The sequence below is a fragment of the Bemisia tabaci genome, chromosome 6 (assembly GCF_918797505.1).
Source record: "Bemisia tabaci chromosome 6, PGI_BMITA_v3".
In the NCBI taxonomy this organism is placed as follows: domain Eukaryota; kingdom Metazoa; phylum Arthropoda; class Insecta; order Hemiptera; family Aleyrodidae; genus Bemisia; species Bemisia tabaci.
The window spans coordinates 35,914,100-35,939,673 of NC_092798.1; the positions used below are offsets into that span (position 1 = coordinate 35,914,100).

The following is a 25,574-nucleotide window of genomic DNA, read 5'->3' on the forward strand; positions in this document are numbered from 1 at the left end:
GACAATATGACTCTCCGCTATTCCGTGTTTGATGACGTCATGACTTCCTTGCGATTTGTCCAATCACAAATGCGATATTACGATCTTCCGACCTGCGACGACGGATGACGGATCTATCGATACATTATCGAAAGTCCAATCGAGGTTGGGATTTTGGTAACTTTGAAGTAAATTCAGGAAGTTTTATCAGTTTCTTCAATTTTTCCCCCCTATTTTCCGTCTCAACTCTCAAAATTATCACACCCTTGGATTCTGCCACCATTTTCATTAAAGTTTAGTTCCCCCTCAGTGTTCTAGGTCTCTAAATTAGCCAGTGTTTATATGGTGTGAACGTCCCAGTAGGTACGACTGGAATAGCATATCTAATTCAATAAATTTAGAAAATGATAAAACTCTTTTCCCTAAAACAACAAAAAAAGGATGGTGAACCAACTCCTCGATCTGGAAACCAAAAGAAAGCTTCTGCTGCTCAACTTAGAATAACGAAAGGTGAGTTTAATTTTATGGCCCTTTGTGTTGGATACTGCACAATTTATTTAGGAAGGTTAAACAGGATTCTTTAGAATGTGTTTTACAGATACCCTTGTCCACCAACTCCTTTTATAGAATTTGCCTCTTTCTCAAGATAATAGCCATTTTTCCCTCCATACGGTGGTTTTATACTCAGTCAGATCTGTTGCAATGACCCTGTATGAGAGGCGAAGCGTTGCAATACATCTTCAATATGCAGTGCTTAACGAAAGTGACCATACGTAATCCTTCATGGCCATTTTGCCCTTCCTCTCTGATGTATCAGTATCCATCAGGATATATCATCTCTTTTGTAATGTAAGACTTGACATGATGAAAACTCCACCAATGTTGACACCTGAGCACCTGTGTCACTTAGCGTGACAATGTTCTTCCTTTGAAAGGCCCCCTTTGGCAGACAAATTCCTTGAGCTGTCACCCGCACTTGAGTGAAACGACCTCAGATTTCTGATCATCATCTTTGGTTCTTGCTCTCATTCAGTTCTTCGTCATGTCATTTGCAACGTAACACACTTGCCGTGCAAATGACGCCCTTCTCTGTAGATTGCTAGCAATCAACTTTCAAGGTTTTAGCCAGTCCCACATCTGTTCGTATCCGGAAGGGAAACTTTCCCTCAACTTACTTCGATTGCAACCAAATTCAGCCTCGTCAGAATTCTGTAACTTCATATTAATAGGTCTCAAAGGAAAGTGAGTTCGTTCTTTAATATAGTGCACTGTAAGAAAACTATCATGCAATTCAATCAGAATGTATGAAAGTCATTTGAATAATTAGACAAAGCTGTTTTTGTAACATGTCCGATGGCTTATTTCATATTAGAAGAGAACTTTGTGTCGTTCAATTTTTGTTGTTGAACCATTACTTAGTAGGTCAGTGCTGTAAGTAGTAATCCCTTTTAAAACTCTCAGTCTTCAGCTCATCGTAGCAATATATGGAGCTTGCACATCGTATGTCGAGACAAACGCCAAAGTATTGTTTATGTCACCACTCATCAGTGATGCCATCTGATTGCATGTATTTACCTGTAAAGTGGTGATAATTCAGAGCTCATCAGAGATTGACAATTGTCTCTATATACGGCACACAATCTCTAGTTAACTTTTGGTGCGGTGAGTCAGCTAGTGTTTTTCAAATAAATCTCCATAATTTAGCAACAAGACCAGCAAGTAGTTTTACCTCTATATCAAAATGTTAAGTAATTTTTCATTTTGTATTTTTTAGACATCAATGAACTTAATTTGCCGAAAACTTGCAACACAGAGTTTCCAGATCCGGATGACTTGCTTAACTTCAAAGTTATCATTTGCCCAGATGAAGTAAGTGTAGATCTCCCAATGATTCTCCTCGTCTTAATCCTCAAGAAAAATTCAATCTGACAGTGCTGTCACTGCTCAGTTTTATTTTTATAATTATGCATGTGTAGTGTAAAAGGTAACTTTTTCTGCGGTTCACCAATAATTTAGTCTGAATTTTTAAAACTTTATTCATCGATTTTTTGGGATTCGCTCCCATTATCAGGTACTAAAAAATATAATGATGAATGAAAAATGTGTAAACTTGTTGCAAGACATGAAACATGGCTGGTTGTGTTGCACATGCAAGTTCACAAATTTTTTGTTTATTATTATATTTTTAGTACCTGACGATGGGAGAAAATCCCTTAATGGCAATTGTATGCAGCCTCAAAAAGTTCAGACTTAATTAATAGTGAGTCACAGAAAAAGTTACCTTTTAAACTACTAAGTCAGGGTAAAGAGCCTTTAAGATGAAAAAGAAAATAATAAAACAGCTATATCACAGCTTTGGAAAGTTAAATCTGCATCAATTGATGCAAAGAATATCCAAAAATGAAAAAACACCAATCCATCAAGAGGAATGAAAAGTTAAGGAACGACTAAGTGCCAATGTATGAACTAAAATTTTCTAACAAAGTTTCATGAGCGTAGTTGCTAGCTTTGAAAACCATTCATTGTAAGTGCTCACAAGAGGCCATTTGTAAAGAATATAATACCTGTGCTATGGGTTTGTGAAAAAGGTTGAATTATCTCAATGGACCACCAGACAAGGTACGAAATTCAGCATTCTGATACATGCTTCTTAACCAAAATTTCACGTAGAACACGATGCGCACAATGAAAATTACCGAAATCAACTCCTTACGAAGATATTTAATAATTCTTGTTGCGTGAATTCAAACCACCCGCTCATTAAAACTCAATGCTCAACGTGATTCACATTGCACGCTAAAAGTTATCATGACAGTCTCTGCGATAAAAAAAATCTGGCAACCTAAATCTTGACGCTTTGGCTCAGCTATAGCAAATTGCTTATAGTTTGAACAAGACATGGTGGGAAATGAACATTGCTCGATTGAGGAGATTGCTGAAACCGTTGTAGTGCGCGATTTGACTCACGTAGAGCTTTGAGTTTCTTGTGAGCGGGCAGTTCAAATTCCTTGTAACCAATGTGAAATAAAAAAGTTAATATCTTCGTTAGAGTTGGTTTCAGTAATTTTCGTTAAGCGAATCGTGTTCTGCGTGAAATTTTGGTTAAGAAACATGTATCAGAATCCTTTAATTCGTACCTTGTCTAGTGGTCCATTTGCTTTTTAGAATGTGTTCGCTGTTTCAGACAACAAATGCTCTCAAAAACTATTTCGAATTATGTCTTTTGAACCATTTTCCATATCCTTAAATGTCAGGGAATTTTCCCAAAGTCACGGAAATTGGGGAAATGTCATATAATTTCATTTTCTAAATTCTATGACAACCTTATAATATTCGTTATTGAAGGTTCTTAATTGGCATTCTCTTGCTTATGAATAAGTCTGCAGCTGATTAAAGTTTATCATTTTCTTGTTTGTTCATTTTTTTTCAAGGGTTTCTACAAAGGAGGAAAGTTTACGTTTAGCTTTAAAGTAGGACCAAATTATCCTCATGAGCCTCCGAAAGTAAAGTGTGAGACGCCTGTCTATCACCCAAACATCGACCTAGAAGGAAATGTCTGTCTCAACATTTTAAGAGAAGACTGGAAGCCAGTTTTAACCATAAATTCAATTGTTTATGGGCTGCAATACTTATTTTTGGTAAGATTAAGTAATTTCTAGTCTGAAAGCTGATTTGGCTTTCAACTTCAGTTTTTCTCAAGGAACTATTATTATATATATTGTGATCTTATTTAAGGTCCGAAATGGTTTAGCTGATCTGCCTCAGATTTTAATGTGTTTCAATTTCCATATCCTCAGCAAACTGCTGAAGAATAGTTGAGTCCTCTCTACTTCTCTTAATAGCCATTGCTTTATTTTATGGAGGGGTCCATTTTGATGAGACGGGGCCACTAGGGAATAGCTTGCTCAGAAACCTAGAAATTTTTATAAATGGAAATCAACAAAATTCAGGTTTGAATTTCCGCCTTACCTGGGCTAGCTGGGTACATTATCACATCACCTGGCAGCACTTAGCTGCCCGCTCTGCAGCGTGCAATGTAATCTCTCGTCAAGTTTACATGGATTTTTCGGCTCCTAAAATGGAGAATTTGCACACAAATATTTAACTGCTTCATCTGGAAGTACTTGATGAGCTGAGTTTGCAGTATATTTTACAATATTTTTTTTTAATGGAACATTGTTGAAAAATATACTAATACGTGGGAAAATGTGCCGCCTCGTGACAGTATCTGGCGACATTTCCCATTTTAACACAGACATTGTAGGAAACTAGGTCCTTTCATCATATTTCCTCCAATAGTTGTTCAATTTAGAACCAAGGATTATCGTGTGCTCAGTTGTCTTAGCAGTTTCATTTTAAACACAGAATTTGTAAAATTTCAGACACCTACAAATTTTTTTTTGTGGTGATGACTAAAAATCTATGGAGACAGCCTATTCTCATCCCTACGTATCTTAGATGCCTTAAATATCACTCCATGAATATTTATTTTGCATTTTTTTCTATTAATATGAATATCAAAATAAGATAAAGTTGCACGGTTCTAGAGATTGAGATTATGATACGATCGACTTGGAGCAAACTGTTCTCATGAACATTTCTCTCAGTTCCCTTTTTTCAAAATTAGGCACCGGTTACTAATTCAATTTTCTGACTGCTTTTTTACCTTTATTCAGTGAGTAAACATTATCATTGATATATTTTCTGGTTTCAGGAACCGAATCCGGAAGATCCTTTAAATAAAGAAGCTGCCGAAGTTTTGCAAACCAATCGGAGGCTATTTGAGTGCAACGTACAGAAAGCATTGCGAGGAGGCTATGTTGGCAGTATTTTTTTTGAGCGATGTATGAAATGATTATCCTAAAAAACGATCTGTGATCTTAACGGAATTAACAAACTGTCCTCTTGACAAACGATCAGCTTCGGTAAAAATGCTGCATGATTGCCAATTGAGTGGCAAATCTTCTATAAATTCCAAATGCGTGAATCGGCAAAATCAAGTCATATTAATCTTGTAAATATTTTATTAATACTGTCTAGAGATATTATTTCCATTATTTGTATTCGTTTATTTGTTTTTATTCATTTTTTCCAATAACTCCCTCTCCCCCCTTTTTTTGTATCATTTTCTTAGAATTTTTGTTGCTCGGCAAATTCCACAGAATTCACCAACTGACAGACTCGATGAAACTTGAACGAACAGTTTTGGTCAGAAATGTGTTTACTCATGACATGTATGTGAAAAGTATCTTGCATACGCTGCCCTTCGAGGAATTATCTCTCTGTGTTGTTGTTTCTTTTTAGAGAAGATAAAAACGTGTCTTTGTAATTACTCAATCCCTCTAATTTTTATAACAACCTGCCCCTTCATTTTTTAATTTTTTTTTTCTCTTTTTGAAATTTTAATGTCAAATAAAAGCTATTCAAAAAATTCTATTTTTTATTTACTTGTGCATTTACCTTTGTAAGGATTGCTGTATGTCTTCTGCGCACGTCAGCATACTGCTTTCGGCAGCATTGTTGTAAAAATAGATCTCCCATAGGAGGATATTCGCAAAACTCAGGAAAATATATCCCTCACCTGATCCAAATGATGAGTATCATCTGACTGGAACAATTATCAATCGATACTTTGTGTCCAGTCTGCAAATTTACAGGAAGCATTCTCTTACAAAGATACCTATTTTCAAAACTTCAGGAATCTTTTGCAAAAATGACGAGTTTTTAAAATCTCAGAATCCCAACAATATTGTTAAGAAATTGGGAAATTCTGCAGAAATAACACATACTAAATTATGTTCAAAGAAAGTTCAAGAAACATTTTAATTAGGATTAACCTGGCTTTTTCTGTGACAGTAACTGAAGACATCAGTCAGTAATAGCTATTCTTTTGCAACACTTGGGTGAAGGTAAGATTAACTGAAGGAGTAAGACGTCAATGGAAATGCGTTTCTCAATTACAATGTTTTAAAATCTCCACACATGTTTTCTTTTTCTTAAGGAACTCTTCTCAAAATATTTTCTTGAAATGTTGTATAATTTTTAAGGTTGAATGAAGAAAATTTCAATAAAGACTGCTGGTTAGTCACCTTTTAAAAAAATAGAACATGAGTGGAAACTTCCAATGTTGCAGTCTGAGGTGCAAATTTTATGGCATTGACCGTCTCTAAATTCTCAAAATCGAATGATACACAAAAAAGGCGTCGGTAGCTTTTCCTAAAAAATTTATTTGTGCTATAATTTCTAAGACAGGCGAAAGCATGAAAGGACTACGTACAAAATCTTGGAGTGTGAAGCCAACAAAATTTCTAAAATTTTTAAAATAATACCGCAAAAATAGGAAATACTAGGTAACAAAGAATAAAATTTTCTTGTGGATAACTTTCTCCTCAGAGTGCATTCTAACAATTAAAGCTCATGAGTAGGATTTATTTACAAAAATAGCAGGACACGACACATAGGAAACTAAGGGGAAAGAATCTTTAAAAAAATAATGAATAAAAGAAAAAAATGTGGGAGTAAATTAAGTCATGGAAATGGAGCTTAAAAACACTTAAATTATAGTATTTTTTCAGTTTCCTCTCAGAGGGCACAATGACTCAAGGATTATAAGCGCTTGACTGGCACTATTTAGCTAAGTCTGTGTATATTTAAATATATTAAAGTGCCAACTCTTAAATCATATGTTTCTGATTTGTGAAGATGGTGACATTTTTTCCTTTGGAATTCGATCAAGGTTGCGTTGACTCCAGGGCCTTGACTTTCTTGATAGACAATTTAGAGGGCGCTGAATTTTTTTTTTTTTTTTGTAGTGAAAACAATCACCATGAGAAATTTAATTTTGGTAATCTCATTATGGCTGTCTAGTCAGCTGAAAGCTTAAGCGTTGACAACAAGCCTCTTTACTCCTTAAGATAGAAAGAGAGGAAACTCAAAGACAGGAAAATAGTCAGGAGAAAGGGAAAGATGAAAAATAAAAACGATAATAAACAAGAGAAATGATAAATTTTTTAACTAAAATTTTATTCATGTCGGATTCTGTCTTTACAAAAGCATACAAAATAAATAAAAAGGTGAAAAAAAAGGAGTAAAAACTGGAGAGAGGTGGACAAGAGATCAAGAACATTTTGAATGAAGACATGAACTTAAAAAGGAAGAGGAAAACAAATAAAATGTATAAATAATAAAAAATAAAAAGAGTTTTCTTGAGGATTAACAAAAGAAAAAAATGAGGAATGTATCGATAGTAAAGCTAAGACAAAAAATAAAAAAAAAATAAGATTCAACACCAAGTTATTCATTGATCTAACTTGAAAATCAATTCCATTTCAACTTTTTCTTTTAATTTATTATTTATGTTAAATAATAATAACACATTAGTTAGGGGTGAACTAACTGGAACTTGAATTAAACTCTACAAAACATGTGCTAACATCAACAAGATAGAAAAAAAAATTAGCAAGCGTGCTTTGAACGTAATTAGAACCTCAACCAGTGACTATAATACCATGTATCATGCCTTAACAAGGCCTTGCGATTTCGAATCCATAATTATATTGATAAAAAAACGAAAGTATAAGGTCAGGAGCTCATGAATCCTTCATTTAACTCCAATTAATGAATTCAATTTAAGTCAAAAATTCATTCGAGTCAAATGAAGGCTACTTCATGAACAATTGGAGACAGCTCTAAAGTAATGATGCATGGAAAAGTAAAACGTTTCATTTGACAGGAAGTTGTTCAAATTCGATTTAATAATCATCAGAGATGTTAAAATGGATGAGGATTTGCAAAAAAAGAAAAAATTCTAGGATAATCAATACACACTAGCTAAAGTTTTTGATTTGAAAAAGCTGACAATGATTCAGATATTAATCTTCCGCAACCATACTCTCTATCAATTATCTGTCATTCCAAGGTTTGGATCAATATTAATATTGATCGAAGTCTATAGTGCTTGCTGAGGTACTAAGTACGTTTCCCATGTAACATCATAGGCAACAGAACTAATAAAAGGATAAAAAAAGAGAAAAAAAAGAAACGTCATAGAATTAAAAACTTAAATCTAAACAATATTGAAAAAAAGCAGCTGCGTTAGATCAACATGTGGTACAGCAGGCTAGAAGTACAATAGTATTGGTACTGTGAAGCACCTTTGGGGCCTAAGAGTACTTTTTTGATTCAAAATTAACATTTATTTTCTAGAATGGACGTAGAAGGAAATGCCTAATAAATTCTTAGATTCGTAATTTGCACTTCGTAGCATAACAGGAGATAAATTATTAGAAAATATATGAAACCGACTGAACGGCATATTTGAAGAGAGACATAAGAACGCTGAAATTAATGGATTGCTTACACCCCTTTCCAAACAGGCAGTTCAATTCCAGTAATACAGTCAATTTTTCTGAATACTGCTGAACATTGTTCAATAACGGTGTGGTGCCTTTGAAGACACAAGGCCCGAATTAGAGTGATGAACTAATTTCACAAGTCTGAGAAGTGAGAAGTGAATTATATCAGAGTTGGGGAAATGAGAGTAACAGTGGGGATAACAAGGAAACCGCTAACAAATAGAAATAAATATAAAAATAACTAAAAATTACCCTTCAAAAATTCAGTAGCTCCTAAATAAAGGTAAATTAACTAAGACAGAGATTCTGGGAAGCAAAGATGGAGGAGGAGAAAAAAACCATGTTACGCTTCCATTAACTTACAGATTGAGACTATGAGGGATTATATAACCACTAAATACGTTTTAAATCTCATTCAAAAATTGAGGCTCCTGAGAAGAAGCATTTATTTATAAGATATTACAGAGAATGAAACTTCCGAAGAAATTTTTCGTTTATTATTTTTCTTTTAAGAGCAAAAGCTAATTTATCGTCAAGAGTACTGCATGGCACTGATAACTTGAGACAGTATTTCAGGCATTTCTTTCTCAGACTAATGCCTTCAAACGATTGTTTGACTTGACTTCAGAAACGCAAAAAAAATTTTCATGCCAGACTAAGTTCTGCTATAATTCCCTCTCATTGTACGTAATTTCATAACATTTTTCTCTTCAGGTCACTGTATTATCATATGTTCTTGAAGAACAATTATTATTATGACCCAACTCGAAAACAAAGAATTTCAATTACATCCTCGTAACACTTCTGTTGATTAATTTTTGAGCGGAAATCAACTCAACATTATGACTTGAAATTTTCTTAAGTTCTTCTTCGTCATTTCATGCCAATCAATGTAAACGAATTTAGGTCATAAAGCTGATTTCTTTCCTTATAAAACATATAAGAAGCACAAAAACTTAAAGATGTTGCAATTAAGACTTCGTTTTGGAGTTAAGCCATTAAAGAATTACCTTAAAATATTCACTGTTGAGCAAGACTTCTTTTGTACATCAATCCAGCCTTGTTCTTAAATAAAATAGTATTAAATACCTTTCTCTGCCATATGCTATGAGTAAAAACTAAGGAATACTTCATTGCAATAAAATAATATGACCAAGGAACGGATATAGATTGAAGGAGATTTAAAAGTTTCAAGTCTCAGAACTGTAAGTTACAAACAAATAAAAAGCTGCTTCAATAAAATCACAATATAAAAGCGTTACACTGCCAAATTTACAAAATGTTTGCCATCGAAAATTTTTAAGAATACATTCAAGATTGAACTGAATCACTTAAAATGTCCTCCTTTAAAACTAATAGGCTGTCCATAACGACAGTAAAATTTTAAAATTATAGTATGCTGTCTTCCATACTTGGTCATAAAACGAGATAAGGCTAAAATACATACACAATCATGCCTTATTCCGCTTTGCTGGTCAACTTTTCCAGTCAAAAATTCAATGTCTTTTAATACTGACTTTTAACACAAATATACAAGAACTGAGAAGTGAAAGACACAAAAAAATTTTCTGAAAATTTCACTGTGACCAATATGTACCTTGATTTATAATTTGCTTTCACGGCACCCTCTGATGACAAAAATAAACCAAAGAAACTATTTGAAACGAAAATTAAAAAATTGACAAATAAAAATGAGCTAAAAAATTAATATAAAATAAATTAGGTACAAATTTATTGGATATGACAGCCTATTTACAGTTAGAAATAAAAATTATTAACATATTTACAGCAAGAAATAGCTCTATTGGCAGTTGATGCTCAAATTAAGAAGAGTTCAAAGAAAAATCGAAAAATATTAATAGGAGACATGAGACAGATTTTAGGCCAGTGTACAAATTTTCTGTTTGTATTCATGTATTTTTTATTTTTATTTATTTATTTTTTTTTTATTTTTATTTTTTTTGGAAAGGCTCCATGCATTGCGTAATGCAAGACTTTTTCAGGCTAAAATTAAAAAATTGGAGTCGATTGTTTAGGCTTATCATCTTAAAATTAACGAAAATGGACAATTCAGGCTTGACTTTTGAAAACAATAAGTATTTATGATACACTCTCGTCTAAAACCATTTGATAACTAAAGAAATTGATTTCCTGCGAGTTATTTTTTCGTCACTGATAAAGATCAGCTTTTGTCAAAATTAAGAGAGAAAAACTGGGGTTACATTTATACAATATTTCATCCAATTCATTGGCTAAATTTTGACCATATTATGTACAATCCAAATTTTGCCCCCTCAAATGTTAGTATTTGGTAATAATACTTGGGAATACTGAAAGTACAACGAATATGTGAACCAAGTCTAACAGAAGGAAACCAATTTGTTCAACTTCTGTCAGAAATGACACTGTTACGATTAATTATTCATCTATACAAAATATGCTTTTATAAATACTTCCATGCATTTGATTCCTTTCTAATAAACTCAGTTCATTAGGTGTGAAACAGTTATCATGGTAGGGATAGCGACACCTAGAAGATGCTTTTTCTATTAAAATAGAAGGTTGCTCACGAGGCAAACATATGTATATTCAAGTCAAGTTGAAAATGCAGACTGGAGAATTAAACGTAAAAAGGGAGAAAGAGTGACAAAAGTTTTTTTTATAAATCGTTTACAAATATTAACAGAGATTAACAATGCCTTACTGGTTTGTAAAAACCTAGGGACAGGGCCATGAAGAAAAAAAATTACGATTAATCTGTATACAATATTTTAGTTTACAAAATGTGTTGGAATCTTAAGGTTGGAGAGGATTAGATTACATTTGGCAGAATTGATCCAAGTTTTTGAGAAACAGACGATCAGATGCAAGGCGGATAAAGAATGGTGGTCGCATCTTGTTGACATCACACTGCATCAAATAAACTTCGGGTGCGTCCTGAATGCATAACAAGGCATGTACCCTCTGTCATCACAGCCTTTATTATGGTGGCTTAACTCGAAATGCAACCACTTTTCTTTATCCACCTTCGGTCAGGTGGGTGATTAACTTGGGCTAAATTTTGCATTGATTCCTGCACAGAATTCTGCCCTGAATTCTACCTGACAAGCTGACTCCTTGTTCCTGGGAGGACCTTGATTTTATTCTGCTGAACATAATTCGACTATATCCATAATCATTGAAAATTCATTTCAGGAAATGTTTCTGATACTGACATTCGTCACGAAAATGTAGTGACCTATCTCTATAGAACTACTAACAAAGTAAAATTGCCTGCAGAAGCACTATAAAGCAAGGACATTTGTAAAACTTACAAGAAAAAAAGGAAAGAAAAATTGAAAAATACAGACATCGATCTCACAAGAAATTTTTTGATAGAATTTGGTAATTAGAAAAAAGACCACGGTATAAAAATAGAGTAAATTTGAGAATAAAAAATTACTCACTATTTACATGTTAATCTGGCAAGGTTATTCAGGATAGATTGCTTCGATTGAAAAGATAAACTTCCGTTAATAACTTGTGACTGGAACATACATTACACAGTACATGTAGTATCAATAGGGATACATGCTCCTTCTTGGGCAAGAGATAGATAGCGCTAGAGATTCGAACATTAAAATTCATGCAAAATGAAAGGAGGAAAATTGAAAGAACAACGCGCTTATTTAAAAACTTGATGTCGACTAAATGAGATTCATTTAATGCTGTCTCTTACGAATATGTTGCTTAAAGCAGAGGAACAGATCAACTAATTTAGTGCTGAATTGATAAAAAAACGATCATAAGTAATAATCGAAGAACTTGACAAATATTTTAGTTTCAATTCGGCATGTTCTGTTGGACAAAATTCAAGGAAATCAAATTTTAAAATGACTTTATCGTGAATCTCAACTCCTCTTCAGAAACGTGCTGATGATGCTGGAGGGTGCAGCCGGCGAAACAAGTACACAATATTGACAATTTACACGCAAGTGAGAACTAATTTACGTCATTTTTAACTATTCCTTGTGCGGTTTGCTGTACTTATTTTATAAACCAAACCTCATGCAAAGAAATGGATGATTGATGATGGCTCATTAAAAAAAAATAAATGAGAGAGAAAACTACATTCCAGCACAATTCAACGAGTACAAAAATAATACGCGAATAGCCATTGAGTCACAATAAATAAAGTCTAGCTTATTGTTAGTACCTGATAAAGCAACAGATCTACATCTGCTACAATTGGCAGCGGTATTAGTACCTTCATATTGTAGTGGGGGGAAAAACTAATGTATCAAAAAAATATTGATGATGAATTTTACGACGGAGCAAAAAATAGAGTACTTTGAAACTAAGATCTAATTATAAACTTTCTATCACTTTACGAGTATTCCTTTATGTGAAGTACTTGTACATGTAACACAAGCAATTATCTGGATCACAAAATAGAGCAATTTGTGGATTCTACTTAGAAAAGTATTGGGGTTCATAACTGTCTTTATTTTGATATAAGTTTTCTAAATCAAGTAGTTAAGTAAAAGTAATAAACGTAACTTCACTTCAAACTGGAGGCAGTGATTTTTACCATGAGCAAGGAAATCATTCGCAGTTGTTCCTTTGATGCCTTTCTCTTTCTTATTCTGTAAACTACACTCTTCTGATGGAGTGGTTGACGATATTTTTACTCATTTTTTTATGAGTCTTTTTTTATATGCCTACCTAATTTATCCTCTACTCAATTATTCGTTTCTCTTGGATTTCATTTCTGGCAAGAATAAATATGTATGTGTGTATGGTCCATCCTTTCATGGAATTTCATCAAAATGAAAGGATAATTGCAACCCTGATGAAGGAATGCCGAGTCCAACAAGCTTTTTTCGTACAGTTATCCCTTTTCCTGTTTTAATTAGCCGCTGAGTACGCAATTATTACTTAGAATACAATCAGTCTAAAAAGATTTTCTGTTACTTTCAGTACAGACAAACGCAACAGATTTCATTGTAATTTCAAAATTGAAAGAGCGAGTGAGTTAGTTGCACAAGATACTTGGCGTGCTCTCCAGAGTGACTGCAATGGCAGTAGGAACAGCAAATGACTTTGCGATTCTTGAAGAACAGACCTGCAGTAACAATTGTCAGGAAGTGTACTTTGGACGTGGAACTTGACCAAAGTTGATTGGACATTTTTTGGTAAAATGACATACAAGCCTTGCAATCTCATGCAACTAACTCGCTCCTTTGAACACATTCCTACTTCGAGAGATACAGCAGATCAGATCCAATAATTTTCCAATCACAGCGATTGACTGAATTAATCTACCTTAACTAATTAGAAATTAAAAAAAAAAAAAATACAAAAATATATACACTGCAGTCAATAAATTAAATGAAAACAAGCAAAACAGGTCTTCAGCTTTACAGTACATCAATTTTACGCTTTGAGAAAGCAGAGAAGATTCTTCGCTGGCAGACTCTGTTAGAGCCAGATCAAAAAATTAGTTCTTTACACATTTACACGTATGTTGCAATAGCTGATGGTGACTGAGGTTCTTCTGGCTTGCTTTTACTAGCAGCACCTTGTCCATACTGTCCGATAAAAGAGCCATCCTCAGTAAATCGGCCTGAAATCAGAAGTTGCGAAATTGAAATACCGAAGTATAGATTTAAAGAATGCCCTTCAAGTACAGAGTAATCTTCAGGCTTGACACATAAGAAGTCCGTCACGAAGCAAATTGAAAATGTAAAACTGTTTAAAGATTCGATCAGGAAGTTTTGAGCCTGTGCTCCAATTCCATAGCTTAGCATTTCTACTAAACGCTATTTAAACTGGTTTATATTTTTCATCGAAAATCAAATAAGGGTGGAAGTTATGAGACATCACAGACTCTGATGCTTCTTTTACTGGTTTCAACATCAATATACAGAGATAGAAAAATTCGAGAATCATTTCTCTTAAGCTTTAAACAATAAATCTCTTCAAAACTCACTACATATAACAGAACTTTCAGCCTGACTTTAAGTATTTATGGTTATCAAAACATTTGGCACCTTCTGGCCAAAGTATCAGAAGTACTATTTACTCTTCAGCATGCCAGATGTGTTACCAGACATCTCAATTCGTTTTAATTTTTTCTTCAAAACTTTATCACATACTTCCATGAAAATTTCAAGGATCGATGTTGATGACAAAAGAAATATACGTATCGTGTAAAATTTTTGAATGATTCTGTTCGTTAGCTTTTCCTTAAAAAATTAGACAGGTATGAGAAGTTTGGCAAAATAATGCCTAAGCACAAATGGTGCTTGTGATAATTTGCCCAGAAGGTGAGAAAAGGTTTTGATCAGACAAAGAGCTAAATTATTTACTTCCATTAGAATCTGAAGAGTGTTGTGAGGATAGTTCAAATACGTGAAAGAAACTCCATTCCGTATCATATTGATTTTTCAGTTAAAGATTAGATTTTTTTATCAGAATTTGAGTGTTAGACTTGTTCGGTTTCTCCATTCCTCCAGAATTTTTTCCATTCGAAGCTAAAATATGCTCTCAAAGCTTGCACAAGAATTAAGTGTAAAAAGCTGAGGAGTTCAAAGTTGAGAGGCAAATCGGACTTACTAGACGGAGGTAGCAAATCCGCTTGATGTTTCACCTTGCTTTTTTTGCCTCCCGTATAAACCGATGAAGGATCCATCTTCATTCATACCCTCTACACATGATAACATGCAAGGCAAAAAAAAAAGAAAAGAAAAATAATAACAGAAAAAAATGAAATAAAACATGAACACAGCCATATATTGAAAGGAGAAAAAGCATGCAAGGATAATTGGAGAACACTGATCACTTAAAAATTTAGAAGCTCATGAAGAATTGATAGTGCGGATTTCCTCTGTAGAATAAAATCAATCCCAGGAGGTGGATAGCCTGATTTAGATGCTTGAATACGTGATTATGGAGGAGATCATGAATTTTTTGGACATATCAATCATTTTAAGTTGCCAGAAATCTTGAACTGATGGAAAAAATATAGGTGGTAGGAAGTTTAAAGCCCTCTATTAGAAATTTATCCTCTCTATTTGTTCTGAAAAAATTGAGGGGCGAATCTTAGGGCAATTCTGTCTCTTTGGACGTCATCCTCAGATGGTGCTACTCCCTAACGAATCCAGTGACATTAAAACAGGAGTAGAATGTGCCAGGTGGGGAACAATGATAGAACAGCAAGAGACTAAAGCGACAAACAAGACTCTCCCTCCCTGCTAGTGATTTTTTTATTCTTTGGGTCATTAATTCTCGTTTTTTCTCAGAGCTGACTATCTCCTCAACTAATGAACACACTTTCTTTTCGAGATAAACTTGCCTGGAGAAAAAAGTAAAAAACTACATTAACTTAGTAGTTAGCTTGCTCTAATAGCATAAATGTCTTCAGGCTGTTCGAAATGAATTGTCTATGCTCTGTACTCCTATGGGCCTGTTGCAAACTTTTGCTAGAGCAAAAATGAGAGTTGTTTCTTACAGATACAGATAATGTCTCAAAAATCACGATGAGTGCATTGGCAAAGTCTGAAATGCACTCATAACTTCACAATCTGCGTAAGAAATTTGCGTTTTTTTGAGCTTCCCGCTTCAAAAACGATACTCCAGCACAGGTGAACAATTTGTTAAAGGAGTCGTTCCATCGTTGCAATATTCATCGTGGCTGACGCTTCCGCAGTTCAGTGCGTAATTCGAGGAGAGATCAAGGTCAATCAAGGCGGGCAAGGAAAATAGGAACGTAAACACGCTGATTTATCTGCTCTTATCCTAGTCCAGTGTTATCTTGTCTTGTTTAACATGTTTTGGCGGATTGGCGTCGGCCATGATGAACATTGCGACAATGGAACAACTCCTCTAACAAAATGTTCACCTGTGCCATAGTATCGTTTTTGAAACGGGAAGCTAAAAAAACCGCGAATTACTTTCGCAGATTGTGAAATTATGAGTGCATTTCAGACTTTACCGATGCGCTCATCTTGATTTTTGAGACATTATCTGTGAGAGACAACTCTTATTTTTGCTCTAGCAAAAGTTTACAACAGGCCCATTAGGCCGGAATTTTAGGGCACACCCTAAAGTCGCCCAGACTTGAAACTACCTTCAGATTGAGCAGTCATAGTGACTATTTTGCCGTTTGTCAACCTGTTTGTGTCACCGCCACTTCTGCAGTAAGCACGTTGAGGAAACTTAAAGAAGATTTCAAGCAAGAGGAAATTTCAGGGAATATCATAAAATTCGGCCTTGGATTTATAAAAAATTTATTTAAAACAGATTCATTTCTAAGCTTCTTATGAGATTGAGGTCTTGACGGGGGGATGAACAAAAGTTAAAATTTATGTTCAGGCTTAACTCTGTTGCAAAGTTTGGGCAAGCTCTTTTTCACTGAAATCATGCTGCATAAAAGTAAAATTCAATACTGATGAGTATGAAAATATATACAGTAATGATGAATGAAATTCTGAGTGGTAAACAAACATTGGAAAATAATATGTGAGATGACATTGCTGATGCTAAGATCCAAAAAAATAAACCAAGTGCTCAACATCCAAATGGTGATGCACATAAAATAACACCCATGACAGGAGGAATAAAAAATTTATAGTTAATCCTAGAAGTGGAATAAAAATAAAACATGAAAACTAAATACATAAATTAAAAACATTTTAAAAAAACAAGCAGTGAACTCCAACACAATGTGTTGATAAGGCGCGTCATTAACTCGCACATATCAACCCCTTTAGTTTTCATTTACAGAGATTTCAAAATAGGCAAACAGCACAACAAGAGAATTCACGATCCAACACTGCGAGGTCAAAGACGCACCTTGACGAGACCGTGTATTGTGAAAGTAGAAAGCTATTCGATCGAATTTAAGTTTTTTGATCTGCCTCAAGCAAAATCTTATCAGATTCTTGAAGAAAAGTGCTACGGAATAATTTAAGCGAAGAAAGGAAAAATTCTGTCGAACTCCTAGAAGATAAAGTCGATTTAAAGGTATTTTGGGGCTAAAATACCCAAATCACCGGTAGTAAAAATCCCGTTATATTATTGAAAAGAAATTGACTCGATATAAATGCAATTGCATTAAATACGTCTTGATTTTGTTATTTTAAACGTCTTTCCATGCAAAGAAGTTCAACCATGTCGTTGCTTTATTCATTCATGAATTGAAAGTAAGCAATCTACATCCCGAAAATCTACTGATTTGCCGTAAAAAATTGCAGAAACTTGATATACCAGGTCGATGCACCCACTCGTTGAATTTACCAACCAATTTCGTGAGTGCAAATGTGTAAAAATCAATATGCTATAGTCATTTTGGGTGCATTTATTTTTCATGAAACAATAATAATTTCAATCCCGAAAAACCATCAATTTTCCGTATAAAATCGAAAAAATCAAAATATGTCGACTCCCCGACGTGAAAATTAGATTCTACGTGTGTAAATACTTATGTATCGATATGCTGAACAGAAACTATGTGTGGACACAGTCAGAAGCCCGCGGCAACATTAATTCAACAGAAAAACTGTAAAAATTAGATCGGATTTTAGCCGCTTTGCCCGCCTCTCCTCGTTACTTACAACAAACCGTTCTTATACTCATCTCAAAATTTTTCTCAGAGCTTTGGGTTATTATCAGCTTCCATTTAAACTCCGGTTCGATGGCCGAATCGGCTGCCAAAAAAGCAAGCCACTGTTGAAGGGTTCTATGAGAAATTCGTGATATTATCGGCTCTCAGGAAATCACCCCATGGCTAAAATTGGTGGTATAAATGTTTAAGTGCTTAAAATAATCGTATTCAAGAAACTAAGGAATTAAACTATGGAGTCAATTTCTTTTTAATAATATAACGGGATTTACTACCGGTGATTTAGCTATTATAGCCCCAGAATACTTTTAAAGCGCCTTTACGTTCCAGAATCTCGACGGAATTTTTTTTTTTTTTTTTTTTGCTTAAACGATTCAAGAGACATTGTAGTTAAAAATATAAAGATTTTTCGATTTGGACGTATAAAAAATGTTTAACTCGTTCAGGCACACCGTGTATTGTATGGAGTACTGCTGTTATTCGACCGTTGTCTTCAGGTCAAAATTCTTACAAAGAAGCCCCTTGCAAGAGGCGAATTTTTTGTAATTTCTCCCAGTTTTTTCAGCGTTAGGTATATAAATGAATTGCTTGTCAAATTCTGAGGTCAATTATATTTAATTGTAATTTATACTTTCTTTTTTTCCCCTTCATTTTATTTTTCGTATCGAGAAGTCGAGGTTTTGTTGATTTCTTCGGATTTCGATTACTGTAACTTCTCTTCTATTCGGCCGATTTTTATGAATGAGGTCTCTTTTTATTTGTGTTTTAACGGAGAGTAAGGAAAAAATTGCTAAATACACGCGAAACAATTTTTTTTGAAAATTGGATGAATCCTAGCGTGACGGTGAAATGGTTAATGAAGCGTGAGTAATTGGGGTACGGGTATCGGCCGCGTTGGGACCCAAGGCGGCCCAAGGCCCATTGTTCTTCGTGACGCCGACGCAGTGATCAGGAGCGTGGGGAAGAGAGGGCTGAGTGGACTCCTGTATGAGCCACGTTTAGCAAATGGTCTAATGAGTCTCGAGGCTCATCACAGATTGCACTTACCACTATCCTGCTGGCCCCGGCTATCAGAGCAAGGAGTACCAACTTTTGAAAAGGATAACAGTGGTGTGGAGATATGTCAAAGCAACGTTTTGAACAAAACGGAGTGAGTGAAATTCTCATTCAAGGAGTGCCGAACTGGTCAGCCATCCTCGAATCAGTTCGCTTGCTTCCGCTTATATATGCATATTTTAAATCAGCGCGTCGTACTCTTAGGCTTTTTTTAAAAAAACCAAGTAACGTAGACTCTTGGTATTCACTGCACATAAACTAGCGAGCCCCAGAATGAGAAACAACTTTAAATCATAATTATTGACGGATAAATAAACTTTTTACACGCTTTGGAAAATCTCAGAAGTTCGCGGTAGTCACTTTTCGGTAAGGAACTAAGGGACTCGGTTATTGTATCGAGCAGGGTTCGAAACGATCGCAAAGGCGGTATACTACGTATACGCGCCAAAAAGTTTATCTTGCAGACTGTCATGAATTTTTGAGCTTCCTCATTCTCCGATTTTATGAGTAGACCCCCAAGAAATAATATTACGAAAACATAAAATGTGATAAAAATATTGAAACAATCAAGTCAAAACAGAGGGAAAAACACAAACCCTTGACCTTCAGAAAACGGCCTAAAATACAAGTAAGTTAGTTCGAACAAGTTACAGAACGGAATCTGGTAGTTCATAAACATATCATCACATATTTTCTAAGAACGGCCTTTTGGATCTGTTTGAGGCTTCACATTCATAGTGTCTTATTTCAACAGAGAAAATGCATTTTAAACCTAAGATAACTTTTAGATAAAAGAAAGGTGATTAGAATGGTTGAATTTGATAGGGAACCGTGGAGAAAAGAATTTTAGAAAAGAGGCGATGGCGTATTTACAAACTAAAAGATTCAATGGTGTTAGATGACTGAATTCTATCAAAAAGTAGAAAACAATGAAATCTTTCTAAATGCCAAGTTTCTACATTCAAAATTAATGGGGAAACTGTTTTTGGACAGTGAACAACACATTCTTTGCTAGTGCGTAAGATTGTTCAATAGAAAGGTACATCCATTGATAATGGACACAAAAACAGTTTAACCGTCAAAACACAAGTCTATATCAAGCGCAACTAACCTATTTGCCTTTTATTTTGCTTCTGATAATCACTCAAAAACAATCGACCCTAAAAAGAACCAAACAAAAAAAAAAAAAACGCGATGTCACAGCCCCCACAAAAACTTTACACGACACAAAAAACTTAAAATCTGGTCACCAAAAAGTGAATTTCAAAAAGAAACTGATGACAGTGCAACTGGTGCTTGACAAATAAAGCCACAATCAAGGAGCGTGTGGGCTGGAAAAAGTTAAGAGCCTGACTTACCCGTATCACCTTCGCCGTACTCGGCCATCGAGTCGGTATCACTTTCAGGATGCCTGTGGTCCGAGTTTGTGGATCCACCTCGATGCAACCTGCTGTCAAGCCTGAAAAAAAAATTGTCAAATGTTTTTATCAGGAAAACAGTTTTGAGCCCTAGTAGTACCTGATCAAACAGAAGTAAATCAGAGCTCCTTCATTGTACGTTGAGACAAATGTCAATCTTTGATTGGCTCCAAACTAGCACCACTCAACCGGTGAATACATGCAACCAGATGGCACCATTGATGAGAGGTGATAAAAACAATACTTGACTTTTGTCTCAATATACAATGAGCAAGCTCTATCGTGGGATTATTTTTTGGCACTAAATAAATGTGCATTCGTGAGCCTATTTATATTAAGACTGGAAGATTGAAACCAGTTGCCTAATTTTGTTCATTTGTCTAATTTTACTAACAGCCATGCTCATAAAATACCTCTACTGATGTTTTCCTCCTTTGTGATACTCTAATGCACCTTTCATCAGTGCTTATATAGGGCTATAGGCAATTTTTTAGGTGATTAACGTTTTATCAGATGATGTCTCCAATTTCAGGATTTTTAGAATCATGAGGAAATTAAATTGAGGCTTCCCATTAGTGACTCTTTGCTATCTTCTGTAACATTACACTGGGAACGCAATCTTTAGTCTGCACTATGCAGAAAGGCTAGTGAGGGGCTAAGTGGAACGGTTGATTTGCCTCAAAATGAGCCTATGTGCCTGCATTTCAACCCTTAAACAATACGCCAAGCCAGTACCTACCACTTTCGGGGGATTAAATTTTTACCACACTTAAATTTTCAACACCAAGTCAGAGTTACAGGAACACTTAAAAACGATAAAAAAAAAAACCAGATTTGATACTTACGGCTGAGAGTATTCTTGGAAGTTGGGTTCATCTGGGTAGTCATGCCTTCCATGAACTGCTTCGCGTTCATGAACGACATATTTGCCGCCTCGGTTGCGTTTGACGACACAGATGAGAATGAGAACCAGGACTAGGAAGGCAATCGCAAGCATCATGCCTATGAACCATCCAGCGGTAATAATGTTATCACCTCCGCTTGGGTAGATTAATGGACCCTCTGAAATTGTAAAACAAGTACCGTGAATGCTACAGTCGAAGTCAACAAAACCACATTTTTTCTTATAAAAGAAACATTTGCAATGGATATTTTGTCAAGGTATAGAAAATTTTTAAAATCTGTCCGGTATTTGACTTTCAGAGGAACCAATATTTTTTAGTGAGTTTGTTGTGTGCTTGTGAGCAAGACGAGATTTAAATTTTACAACTCTAGGTTCTTACTTGTTCGTGTGATATTTAAATACTTCTAAAAACTGCACATTTTAGAAATGAAAATTTAAGTGGATTGTTGTATGCGTCTTAAAAACAAAAGAAGGCACGATATATTGACACATACCTAGAACGGGTATTTCTACTTCTTTAGCATGTGATTCAGTCATGTATTCTCCGTCCACAGCTACAACTTTGAACTCGTAGATTTCTCCTGGTTTTAAACCACGAACGATGATATAATCTTCACTCAACTCAGCATCACTTTCCAACCACACTGGATCTCGTTTCAATCTAAGAATAAGAAGAGAGAGCATGAGATTAGATAGATGTGAAAATTTGGTATATTATTACCACCTGACTGAAATTCTATTGGAAAAAAAAACAAACGAACAAACAAACAAACACAAAGCAACACTGATGTTAGTAAAAAAAAATTGATCGCGAACTGAGGCCTTGTCAAAGTTTTGTCAGGTTTTGTCATATCTAAGAAGAAATGTACAATTTAAAATGGGCTTTCCGAGTTAGATGAAAGTTAGAGCCTAGAGACAAATTTATCAGAATCAGCCTAACAACATTAGATGTTGCCTGATTTCCTCCGATGTTTCATTTTTTAAAGCAGAAAACTGAGCATCACAGAAACTTGAAATTTTGTGAGAACACTCTTCACAATCTGGGGAAAATTCACAGAGAGTTTACTTACAGGCGTTGAATAGTTTATTTTTCTGTCAAAAAGATAAAACTATATAGAAATAAGGTAATGTGAAATGCAGTCAGGCTAATTTCAGTTATAGATAAGAGTTAAAACAACATAGCAAGATCATGAATGAATGGATGGCCTTGGAATGAATTAAGAAAAATTTGAGGCTTGATACTGGAACATGAATATTGCTAATGGACTTGGATGAATATTGATTTCATTAAGATGGTTCAAAATTTTTGATCCCGTTTTATTGCATCAAGAATACTTCATTCTTTGAGTGAAGATTTGGAAATGTCACAGTTCCAAATGTATTTCTGGGAATAGGTACTTATTAAGAGGGACATCAGCTTAATATCATTACAAAGATTAGCTTTGGCCATTAATCAAAAACCTCAATGAGTTTATGAGCAATTTGTTGGGCAGCTATCGGTGTTCAACAACCATCAATGGCCATCGGGTAATTTCTGATGAGCATTATTGGGTTTAACAACGCATCCAGAGTATCCAATATATTTTTTTTTAAACCATTTCGATAATACTTCAAGCACTCGAACATGGAAATAACACCTGAGACTATAATTGGAGACTGTTCACAGGAAAAAACACAAATCATTACCTGTACTTGACGAAAAAGTGAGAACCTGGTTTACTCGACTCGAGATTTGGCAGCCAAACCACTTTAACACTCGAGAAACCATTTTCAGACTGTAGCCTGAACCAGTTGAAGCGCGGTGTGTCTGGAGGAGCCGCTTGGGAACCCCTGGTTCTTTTTTCGACGAAGTAACCTTCACCTTCTCCGGCTCGAGTAGTTGCTTTCACCGTGACTCGGTACATAGTGCCTGGCTCAAGACCAGCCAACTTGGCGTGTGTCAATTTTGAACCTGGGATGTGGTGATCCCGCTCTAGCAAGGGACCAACTTTGGTACCTTTTACGGTTTGGTAGTAGATTTTGTAGCCCGTTATTTGCCCGTTTGGTTGTTCTGGTTGCTTCCATGTCAAGTACAAAGCTGAAGAGCCAAGAGCACTTGCTTCGAGCATCTGGACAGTACCCGGCACTCCTTCCATTGTTTTGAAATTTAACGTTTCACTAGCCGGCCCATTGTATCTGCCATTGTAGACCAAAACGCGAACATAATTCTTTGAGTCCGGGACAAACTTATTGATGTGAACCCTTGTCGAATCACCTTTGACGAGAATTTCTCTTGCCCCGTTTTCCCCGTCTTTATCCGTCCATGTTTGAATCTTGTAGCCTTCATAATGGCCCCTGATAGATTCCAGCGGTACAGGGTTCCAACTTAAAATGGCACTGGTAGCAGAGACCACTTGAACAATTGTAAAATTGGTGGGAGCTTGCGTTGGCACATCTTCACCTGAGTATCCGATAACTTCTTTTGCAGCAACGTTCGCTTGACCTTTTTCATTCATGGCCACAACCTTGATTTGGTAACGCTGGAACGTTGGCAGATTTGAGACAAGATGCTCCGATCTCCTCCAATCCACTATGTCGTCTGAACTCCAACCTTCACCAGGTATGTCACGCTTCCACGAGACTCGGTACTGGAATCGAGGAGCATTGTGTTCGATTTCAGGCATTATCTGAAACAATCGTTGGTTCATGGTAAGTTTTAAATAAATACATTCTTTCCAGGAAACGAAGAAAAAGTTGAGGGGGTACAACTTACTGTTGTTAGCAACTTTTTGTAAAGAAAGATTGTGAATATGGAGAAAAAGGGAGACTTTGCTCAAGTTGAAATCATAGCTAAAAACTTTTTTTTTTTTTTGTAAATTAGGGAAACATAAGGATACAGTAATTGCAGTCAAAAATAAACTGCTTTCATCTAATTCCAAACTAAAAGTGTTCTGAAGAGCAAAAACAAATTTACCAATTTTAATTTGTCAGCTCAAGATTAGATTTGGAGTTGTACATACATTTTTGTGATCCTAAACTGCAATACTATTAAAACTAGAAAATCATCGAAATAGATAATCAGTTTAGAGAAAAATTTGAGAATTTCAGGGATCTTGCTTCCAAATTATTTCTTTGCCCCCTGATTTCATCAACTTATACCAAGAAGGTTCCTCAAGAACAAATATAGGAGAAAAGAAAATGGAACTAAAGATCATAGACTTACCGTCCAACGAATCACCATATTGTTGGGTTCTGTTCCTTTGCCTTCTACGTTGTCAGGATTTTTGTAAGGAACATCTGGCTGTGTTGTGCAAACTGTTGAAGAGTGAGGAGAAGGCTGCGAGGATCCGATTTTGTTGACAGCAATTACACGGAATGTGTAATTTGACCAAGGGCTCATTGGAACCTGAAAATGTTCACATGGCACCATGAAAAGTTTTTCAATACAAAGCCATCACACAATATGGTCATGTATACTGATTTTTCGGATTTATCGGAGCAGCATGCGTTTTTCCATTTCAAAATCTTCTTGACTTTGTTCCTCATGTTTCGAAAATTTTTGAGTTATAAATTCACAGAATACTATGCTTCCTTGATTTGGGCGAATAATCATCAGTCCGACATGAATTTCTTTTGATCTGGTTTTCTTAAGATGAATGAACCCCACAATTAGCATTCCTAGTGTTAAACACCTAAGAGAGGAAGAGGCAAACAACTCCTATTTAACGTTTCAATTGCTCTCCTTGGAGACTAGCTTCCTGCGATTCTTGGATCCATAAAAAGCCGCAAGATTACCTTCGGACAGAGACTGAGATCATATACGAACGGAAAACTTACGATATAGGCCATGTCAGTTGCTGGTACATTGTCGAAGGCATTTTCCCACGCATCAGGGGTGAAACTGGTGTTATATTGGATGATGTATCGTGATATCGGAGCACGGTTATCTCCAGAGGGCGACCATCTAATTGTTGCTTCTTTCTTCTCACAATTGACACTGACAAGTTTTGGAGCATTTGGAACATCTGAAAAATAACAATAACCAATAAAATATTCATTCAGTATGGATGGAGGGAAACTTCAGAGGCAATACTCTGAGTAGTGTTTACTCAAGAAAGACAAAACGCCTGGACTGGCACAAGTTCTTTTGTCTAGAAGCTGCCAATTGTTAAAAGACTTGTTGGTGATTTTCCACTGGTTCATCCATTTAGGTCTATAATCTGACTTCTGTGAAAAATTGTTTCTAAAAATATTCTCAGATTTTTGAGGGACAAAATTGA

The 25,574-nt window shown here is 35.3% G+C and overlaps 2 protein-coding genes across 4 annotated transcripts in view; one reads left to right on the plus strand and one right to left on the minus strand.

Annotated features, from left to right (window-relative positions):
* The first annotated feature begins 136 nt into the window (after positions 1-136).
* Positions 137-5,413, plus strand: UbcE2M (NEDD8-conjugating enzyme UbcE2M). The gene is made up of 4 exons (XM_019059969.2): positions 137-489; positions 1,754-1,848; positions 3,411-3,617; positions 4,694-5,413. The coding sequence occupies exons 1-4, from the start codon at positions 384-386 to the stop codon at positions 4,832-4,834; spliced, it is 549 nt and encodes a 182-aa protein (XP_018915514.1). The 5' UTR covers positions 137-383; the 3' UTR covers positions 4,835-5,413.
* A 773-nt stretch (positions 5,414-6,186) lies between these two features.
* The window catches only part of Nrg (Neuroglian), a 33,593-nt gene continuing 14,205 nt past the window's right edge, over positions 6,187-25,574 (minus strand). For 2 of the 3 annotated variants that reach the window (XM_019059974.2, XM_019059975.2), the window contains exons 13-19: positions 25,132-25,319; positions 24,518-24,700; positions 23,002-23,981; positions 21,810-21,976; positions 21,257-21,473; positions 20,352-20,452; positions 6,187-13,938 (exon numbers count right to left, since the gene is read on the minus strand). In XM_019059974.2, coding sequence (XP_018915519.1) covers positions 13,829-13,938; positions 20,352-20,452; positions 21,257-21,473; positions 21,810-21,976; positions 23,002-23,981; positions 24,518-24,700; positions 25,132-25,319 — 1,946 coding nt within the window. In that variant the 3' untranslated portion in view covers positions 6,187-13,828. Of the gene's footprint in view, positions 13,939-14,930; positions 15,022-20,351; positions 20,453-21,256; positions 21,474-21,809; positions 21,977-23,001; positions 23,982-24,517; positions 24,701-25,131; positions 25,320-25,574 lie in introns of all 3 variants that reach the window. The other variant, XM_019059976.2, reaches the window with a different exon arrangement.